We start from the raw sequence: 9648 nt of genomic DNA, 5'->3' as shown, positions 1-9648 counted from the left end.
AAATGTCAAATTTCACCGCTGATTTTAATTGGGCGAAGTGTACGGCTTAAAATGTGTCTGTTTGAGTGAAAAGTACCTAATTATTAATTATAATCATAATTAAAAATTTTTTAATAATAAATTTATATTAAATAAATTTCATTAAAATTAACATTTAAATTTCAATAATAATATAATAAATTTAATTACATCATATCGAAAATACTATTGAATCTAAATGAATATTAAATAAAATATCAAATTTAATAAAAAATTTTATTTGTCGATTATTAGTGAAACTTTTAGATGTCACTGAAGATGTTACTAGTGTGAAGTGCAACTCTTAAAAATGCATTTGGTAGAGTGATAAAGTAGCTAATTTTTGAACAAAATACCAAATTTAAAAAAAAAAATTCCATCCATTATTAATGGAACTTTTAGATTTCACTGGAGATGTTAAAAGAGTGGAGTGAATGTCTTAAAATACGTTTGGTAGAGTCAAAAAGTAGAATGATAAATAGAGAAAAATTAAAAAATGAAGCATGCTTGATAAAAAAAGAAATTTGAGATAAAAGAAAATAAAAATGATAAGATTTTTTTATGAAGTCACAATATGAGATAAGAGGAAGAATTATAAATGATGAAATTCAAACTTAAACTTATTAAATACTATTTTTGAAAAGTAATTTTAAAAATTAATTAAATTAAGTTTTAGATTCAATTATGAATATTTTTATACTTATTCACAATTACATATCATTCTGGATTTAAAAAAAAGAGAGAGAGAGGGAAAATGAGAAAAACATAAGTATATTGCATATTTATAATATTGTTTATTATTTTGATTTTTCTTTTTCATTTTAATTTGAAAATATTATAATATAAAATCACATAATTTTCAGTTTTTATTTTTTGACTGTATCAAATAATTGATGAAAAAAATTTTCATTTTCTTTAACGTTTTCAATTTTCTAACCTAAACACATGAGTGAAAAATATATATATTTTTTCATTTTTTTACTTTCTTCTTTCAATTTTTCTATTATTCTTCCAAACAAAACCTGAAAGTATGTTAAAAATAATTAAAAATAATAAATATATATATATCAATTTTTTAACTCTTTTATAAAATTAAAAAATTCAACTGACATAATAAAAATTAACCCAATTTATTTACTTCCGATTTTGAAAATATGGCCATTGAATTGTACCAAAGTAGGAGAAAATCAAACTTAACGAGTACAATTGTAAAAACTTCTCTTTTGATAAAGCCAAGGTGGTTACTAGGCTGAAAAGGAAAATAAAAACATTTTTTCTTTTATTTTTTTCTCTCTTCTACAAAACGTTCAAGTACAACATAAGCAAGCTGATAGATGTGTCACTACGACCCCGCAGGAATCCTTTTTCTTAAACTCCTAGTGATTTAGTGGAGTGTGCAGCGCAAATGCTAAGCATATTATTTAAGAAAGACCGACTTAAGCATCCAGAGACGGAAGTTCTAATTCTAATCTAAGACCACACATACAAAATATTTGTCATACAATGCATGAAATGGTTATATCCATGGGTAGAGTCGTCCCAAAAGAATGATCTAAAGAATTTTAAGCCAAAAACAATGAATAAATAGCAAATTCAGGCGCCTCTGTTCAAGTTAAAATCGCAATACCTAAACAAGGACACTTCTCTTGTCGGATAGGGTCCGTTCAACAGCTCTGGTGCCATTAGATTGGCTGTTCTTACTGCTGCTCCCTCCGGCTATTCTAGGAACATATCGCTGCATGATCCGGATGGGAATTCCGCCCAAGTCAAAATCTTCCTTCAAAGATTTTGTTAGAAACCTTATGTATGTATCGGAGAGCTGGGTCTTCCCACTCATGAAGGCGACAAAAGTGGGAGGCCTGGCTTTCACCTGAGTGAAGTACTTGATCTTGGTTTGAGCACCCTGGTCTTTCCAAGAATGCCTGCTCATAACCTGACCAACAAGAGACACAGATTGAAACAGACGAACAGAAAACATTCAATTACTAATTACATTATAGACTTTGACAATTCAAAACATGATATAAAAATAATACAAAAAGAATACGTTAAAATTTTAGTAAAAATCATATCTGAGTTTAACAAAGAATTGTGTTTTCAATTGTAACATACAAATTTTGTGTAAAATACGAAATGAACACATGAATTGCCAATGTTTTACACAACAAGAACACGAATTGTCAGATCTACTTTCAGAGCTTTAAGATAAGAAAAACAAAGATATTGGCCACAGACCTTTCGCAACCATCGGTTAAGACGTGCAGTGGACAACCTTAAACACCACTTCTCGTATGTATCAATGACTTGAGACATAACAGCTGCACGCCCTCTTCCCTCTATTGCAGAGATGAATACAACTGGTATCCCAGTTACCTGTCACATGGCCATGATAACATAAAATTATCTAATGGTACTCATCGCCATTTTGAATTCGTAATAAAATCAATGAAAGGTGTGTTATTGCATCTATAGAAGATCATCATACAATGTTTCTACTCTAACTAGCTCTCTATGGCCTCACTTAACCCTCTTATTTTTCTAACAGGTGACAAAAATTTACACTGAAACAGTCAAATGTACATTTTCCTATGCACTCAATATCCGGCCACAAATGCTTCTATAATGAACTCCCAAAAAATGTAGCTTGCTAGATTAGTCTATTGCCATAACAACTCTTTGATGCTTCTTATGCCAAGTGTTATAGCAGTTAACACAATTCCCAGTCATTGTTACCACAATTCCCAGTCATTGTTACCATGCCAAACAATCATTTAGCTTTTTTAACCCATTAAAATCACAGTTACAGCATCACAGAAAACACAGTTTTTTACTCCAAGCAGTAGATAATAAAAAGATTCTTTAAATATTATTGAAATTAAAAATAAAGATTAAACTGACAAACCTGGGGTATAACCATCTGAATTTCTTGAGGAACAGCTTCCTTGACTTTTTTATATAACGTGGAATTTCTTTTCCCCTTTAGAAGATCCATCTTGTTCACAATTATGACCAGACCACGACCTTCTTCCACTGCTTGTCTTGCTATAACTACTTCTGCATGTGTCATGCTTCGCTTAGCTTTTGCAATCTGATCATCATCCCATGGACATGGCAACCATAAGTATCAGATGTTTAGACAAGCTCTCCCTACTGTTATAATATTTAATGTGCATGGGTTCCATACCATCAAAATTTTAGGCTACTATTTGTTGTACCTTTAGAATGAACATGAACTACTGTGGGATGGGAACAAAAAAGAGAGCAAAGAATAAAAAAAAACAATTCTCAAATTCTAAGAAATTTGTAGCACTCAGTTCTCAATATCTGACAATATCCCAATTTGACTATAAATAACAATGATATTTATAGAACACTCGCTAAAAACTTTGTAAATAAGCAAGATTATTAAACCTAACTTAAATATCCTAAAAGAGATATACAAAATTACAACTGAACCCATGATATATACAACTAAAAAAATGGATCCATAATATATGCTTCTTACATCTGCAACATTACTCCACTGCATCATCAAACCATTACATGGTTGATAGATTGACCAAAGCAAGAGGTCCCAAAAGGCTAACTGCTATTTTCCTTTTTAAGCAGTCAGTCACCAACACAGAAAACCTAATGCTTCCAAAAAATTATCTCCATCATATCAGAAAGGATTGACCTCCAAAGACAAATCAATTTATAGATATGACACTGTATAATGTATGACAAACCTCTTCAGCATCAATAACCAAAGCAATTACGTGAGCTCTCATCAGATTTTTTCTTGATTGCATAATGCTCAATGAAGCAGGTCCTTTCTGCCGATCAACTCTTTGCAGCCAACCAGCAGTATCAACCTGAGTTACAAACCACAGCAAAAATCAAAACAACAAATGCTTCAACTAAAGATTGGTTCATCCAAAGACTTAGATCGAACAACTAAAAATAGAATTAAAGCAGATGGTATCAGACTAAACCTAAATCAAATTGGGTACATTAGCTCTTCACTACAAATCCAGCCTATTAAGATTAACCTTCCTTATGGCAATGATTAAGTCTATTCCCCACAAAGGGAAAGGACTTGGTTCACATTGCATGGCATGAGCTAGGAAATAAAAGTAAGGAAATGGCCAGGACCAAGAGAGAAAGCTCTGTAAATTTTGGAATTAGAATTTTCCATTATGATAATTGAAGGGAAACTGACCTTATGATAATTTCCATGAGGTTAGTACTCAGGAGAGCCTCGATAATTTAAGAAAAGACAGAAACAGAATCAAACATCAATTTATTTTTTACTTTTTATGAGCAAATGAAAAAAAAAAAAAACTTTTGGGTTCGACAAGTTTCAAAATTTTCCGAAAATATCGAGAGAATGGGCAGCTAATGTTTAACACCTTTTGACTTACATCAGAGCCCAACAGTCATCTGATAAAAGAAAGATTTAAAACAAGCAAAGTATTTATACCAGATATACAGTTCTTCCTTGATATTGAAACTGTGCTCTCACCGAATCTCTAGTCAAACCAGCTTCAGGACCAACCAAAACACGATCTTCTTGCAACAATGTATTTAGTAATGTAGACTTCCCCACATTGGGTCGTCCAACAATAGCTAATTGTAGTGGCAGCTTAGACTCATCAACCTTACAAGAGTCACTATTCTGGTTGAAGTTTTCATCTTGGCTACAGTTGCCTATGACAAGTAAAAAGCAAACACAGTGAGAAAGTAGAGAACAGAAAGAGGAGAGAATGATGGCATAAATATTCAGATTATGAAATTTGCATAGATTGTAAAAGAGCTTGGATTAATAGCCTACCCATCGGGTCTCCACGTATACCCAATATGCATGTAAGTTCGTGAACTCTTATTCTATATGCTACTCGGAAAGTTTTTAAACTCCACAATTAGGGTTAGATATTGTCACATATCCTTTTATTTTACCATATTAATTTATAAATTATTTTAAATATAAAGTATGTTGCAACATTCTAGCCCCATTGGAGGAGTTATTAAACTTCACTGGTGGTGTATGACTATTCTTAAGATGTCAATCTTAAAACTAACTAAAGCCTTATCAACAAGAACTTCTCCACAGGATGATAATAATACCAATATGTAATGATGACAAGTAATAACATAAATGGATGACATTCTCCAAAAAAAAAAAGGCTTCTACACCCTTTTAAACTACAAATCTAAAATTTCAAAACTTGAAGATTGAAAGCATCTAACACAAATTAAAAAAAAAAAAAAAGAAAAAAAAAAACAGAACAAGACTTTTATTAAACTATATTAGCAGCCCAACCTAGTTAGGAATTAGAATCATGCAAGTGTATCTATCTATCTATATATATATATATATATATATATATAGCAAAAGAGAAAATTAAAATACATAGAAAGGAAAGACTTCTTTCTAAAACATTTACATATCCCCTTTTTAACCAATTTGTATCCAGTGCCACTCTATATGATTAAAAAAAATTAGAAGCCATATAAGATGCAACCTCTTTGCACAACATATGACATAATTACCATCCCCATTCCCCCTTCCCCCCTCCCTCAAATGAAGCACGGGAAAAGACAAAAAAGAGAGGCAGGATGGGGAATAGATACGAATGCATTGTTACAGAAATAGTGTCAATGTACCTTACTTTAGTTGCATGTATAATATTTGAATGTCTGTCACACTTTACATTTTAATCAAATGTGCTTGTTAACTAAGGCCATATTGATAACACAACCATAAAGACCTTCTAAGATTTTGTTTGAAAGCCATATAATGCTCATTTTCATTAAAAATTGATGAAACATTAACTTAAATGACACCTTCTCTTTAGGTTTTCATTGGCATCAACACAAAAAACATAAAATTACAAAAAAGTTTTACTATTTCTTATATATAGACACACATACATACATAGCATTTCTGGAGCTCAGCAGGGTCAAATGACCCCCATCAACTCTATATAGCTACTCCCACCATAAGTGCCCTCACAAGAGGAATACAAAATACCAAGGCTATGATCCACTTATTCCTAGAAATCCACCATAGTTAAGATAAGAAAGTGAACACCCTGCAGCCTTAAGCTCCATTTATATCCACTCAATAGTATGTTTGGTGTGAAATCTAAGATAGGGGAACAATTGATAAACCATTGAAATGAAAATTTTTAATGGTTTAATGTTTTCAATGTGTATGATAACTTATTTTAAAACCCACATAAATGGAAGATTTTCAATCAAAAAGCACTGGAAATCTTAACTACTTAAAAGCTACTTAGTAACTTCAATCATTTTTAGTTGAACGAAATTTTTTTCATTTAATTACATTAACCTTATATTCTTTCCTTTTTAACTATTTATTTTTAGTTTTTAACCTTTATTAATGTAAAATACTAAATAAAAAATTCATCAAACATAAATTTAGCATTTATTTTTAGTACAATAGCAATAAATTTTTATAGAAACAATTCAATACTTATTTTTTAAGTGTTGAATTTTTTCAGTTTATTAAATTGCACCTAGGTTTGACAAAGCCAAAATACTACTCACAACACAACAGCTACCTTGATCATGAAGGACAAAGAGTTTAACAATAACAGATGTGCTTACCATCTAAAACTTTGACTATATAATCCTCAAGCCTTGGCCGTAGAGCTTCATAAAGTGCTGTCATACCAAGCCCAGTCTCAGCAGATATAGCAATTGGTTCCCCAAATCCTAATATCTGGGCCTCTATAGCAGCTTCAGCAAAAGTGTTTGTATTGGAATGAAGTGATTCAGATTTATTCATGGCTACTATAGGATTGATTCCCGGAGCCTGCTTGCGCAACCACTTTCCAACCTCCTGATCCAATGGATGCAGCCCAGTTCTAGACTCATGAAAGTACAAAGGAATAAATTGGTATTTGCAAATAGGGGGGAAAAAAACCCTCAAAACAATGTCCTGAAAACTTTTGCACCGAAATAATACAAAGAAGATAAAAGTAAACAGCAGCAGAGCCAAGATTGTTATTAAGAGATGTCAAAGAAATTGACGTGATGTAATAAGTCTTCTCCAAATTATTAAATATATATTAGAAAAATGGCTTAAATTTTAAAATTAATCAGGTTGTTTTACAATGTTATACCATATAAAATATGGTTATAATAAGGGAAGAAATATGTATCAGCAACTTGGAAGCATTCATTTGACTTAGATCTCTATTTCATAAACCAGAAGTTTATCCAGCATAAAGTTCTCTCTGGGTTTTTAAAATAAAATAAAATAAAAATTCTCCCTTGGTTTGTAAACAAAAAAAAAAAAAAAAGGATTTTGTTTTACTTTTATCTCTTTCCAATTAAAAAGCTTTGAAATGAGTATTATTTGCTTAACCACTACATAAGAGCTGTTCAAGAAAAAAATTGGACTAAAGTTTGTGTGAATGACCGGATGTGTGTGAGAGTGTGAGAAAGAATAAAATCATTACAAACTTGGCAGCATGAGAAATTACAAAATTTTACACAAAAACAATGATATATCACATTGCTTCCTATTAAGTAATAAATCAAGCGGGAGATGCCATCAACTGTGGAATAGAGAAAACACGGAACAAATTTTGCCTAGCCAAATCATATATGCAATGCAGCACAAGCCAAGAGGAGCTGGACAAATGTTACTCTTCAAACTACTGACAGTAAACAATAAAATTGGCAAGACAAACTATGATGCAGCCATTTTCATTAAAAATCTCCATAGATAGATTATATGCTCAAATCCAACCAAATTTACCTTTTATTCACCCAATGCCATATGCGATTTATGTGACTCTCGTGCGTGTTAAAGCACAATAATTTCACTGCTTTAGAGCTTTCAAATTCATTCCAGACTTTTTCTCACATTGCACCCAAAATTATGTATGCTTTGTGTTTTTTGCTAGTGCCATGAAGATACATCAATTTAGAGAATTTTTTTTTTAACCCTTGACTGTATAAACCGTAGCATTAATTATTTTCCAGATCCCTATTAATCATGTATGTTGCAGGACAATAAGGACTCAACCATATTCTTGGGATACATCATAAGTAAATATCTAATTCATGTACAAGAAGGTGATCCAGAACGAAAACCGACCTGACATCAATTAGAAAAATTGCAAATTGAGTTCTAGCAAGCACATTTGCAGTCATGACAGCCGTTCTACTAAGAATAGATTCCGATGATGCTTCAGTTTCCAAGCCAGCAGAATCCAATACTCTAAACCGCAGATCCCCCAATTTAGCAATCCCTTCCCTTATGTCTCTAGTGACATGATCATCAGGTGTGTTGTACACAAGAGCCTCTCTCCTCCTTATCAATCTAAACAAAATTTGACCAGCAATAAATAAAAGTACAAGTAGAAAACATAAAAGAAATGCCTATGATGCATTCAAAAAGGACAGGAGATTGAGATGGAAGGTTACTAACCGGTTAAACAAGGCAGATTTCCCTACATTGGGGCGACCAACAATCATGACAGTGGGAAGCAGATTGATGTCAATTTTGGTGAAATCAACAGGTATTTGGTAGACAATTTTAGCCTTTTCTGGAGCCTTGGAATGAAGTCGAGATACATCATCCTCAGAGACAGAAAGCGTGCCAAATCTCACAGTAGCTTGAATCGAACTCCTAAAGCTGTTGAGCAGATGAGCAATTCCACCACTCCTGAAAACAGATGACCCTGAGAAAAGCCAGTCAAAAGCTTACTGACCCAAGAATTCATTCAACAGAATAATATAATCTATCTAAACAAAAACAAAACTTACAGACCGAAAAATGAAACGATGGGATAAGCAGAACGGGTGGAAGTGGATATGCCGGTCCTATGCAGCAGCAGGCTGAAAATAACAAGGCGTCCCTTTTGGGCAGAAAGGGATTGCGACATGGCACTCAATCAAAGAAACCCTATCAAAAACCCTACCCACAGACCCTATCAGCAATTTCACTAGAAAGGAGGCCACGCTAAAACACATAGCAAAAGCACAAATAAAAAATAGAGAGGCTAATGAGGATCAAAAGCTGTTGTCAGAAACTGTGTTCAGAACAGAGATTGAGAGAAGACATTAAAAATCATCATCAAATCAAGCAAGACAGCAGTTTAACCGTGTCTGTCACAAACCTAAAGGAGACAGATTGAATAGTGGATATAACTGATACTTTCACTTTGAGACTAAGGCGTTCAGATTAATTACGGTGAAATTAAATATAATAATAAAAATTATTGTAATTATAATTGAAAAAAATTATTATAATCATGATTAAAATATTTTTAATAAATAATTTATATTAAATAAATTTTATTAAAATTAATATTTAAATTTAATTAATGAAATTCAATCATGTTACGTGTAATATTTTAAGGACAATATTGTAAATTTATTCAGCCAAATAAAATAAAAACAATTTTATAGAGGTTTTTCTTTTTTTTTTCTAAGAATAAAAATTTGAAGTAATCAATTAATTAAAAAAATGTAATGTTTTATTTTCCAATATGGTTCAATTGCTGCTTATTTCAAATTTTCACGTCTATTAAATAATTATAGTAATTTTTTAAATTTCTTAATTATGATATTAAATTTTTTAAATTTCATGATTAAAATTAAATGGTTATT

At 31.7% G+C, this 9648-nt stretch overlaps 1 protein-coding gene across 2 annotated transcripts; it reads right to left on the bottom strand.

The window, feature by feature from the left end:
* Positions 1–1275: 1275 nt before the first annotated feature.
* On the bottom strand, positions 1276–9166 carry LOC111287610 (GTP-binding protein). Of its 2 annotated transcripts, none has more exons than XM_089759000.1 (9): positions 8803–9166; positions 8465–8717; positions 8132–8356; positions 6631–6890; positions 4481–4707; positions 3747–3872; positions 2921–3106; positions 2254–2391; positions 1276–1951 (listed from the first exon to the last, which is right to left on the bottom strand). In XM_089759000.1, the coding sequence occupies exons 2-9, from the start codon at positions 8509–8511 to the stop codon at positions 1646–1648; spliced, it is 1515 nt and encodes a 504-aa protein (XP_089615126.1). In that variant the 5' UTR covers positions 8512–8717; positions 8803–9166; the 3' UTR covers positions 1276–1645. The 2 variants fall into 2 exon arrangements, with proteins under 2 accessions (XP_089615126.1, XP_022733998.2); XM_022878263.2 differs by having other exon boundaries at positions 8807–9166.
* Positions 9167–9648: the final 482 nt, after the last annotated feature.

The sequence above is a fragment of the Durio zibethinus genome, chromosome 4, assembly GCF_047325235.1.
Source record: "Durio zibethinus cultivar Kanyao isolate XHJ-2024 chromosome 4, ASM4732523v1, whole genome shotgun sequence".
Lineage (NCBI taxonomy): Eukaryota > Viridiplantae > Streptophyta > Magnoliopsida > Malvales > Malvaceae > Durio > Durio zibethinus.
This window is presented reverse-complemented; position numbering and strand designations above follow the sequence as displayed.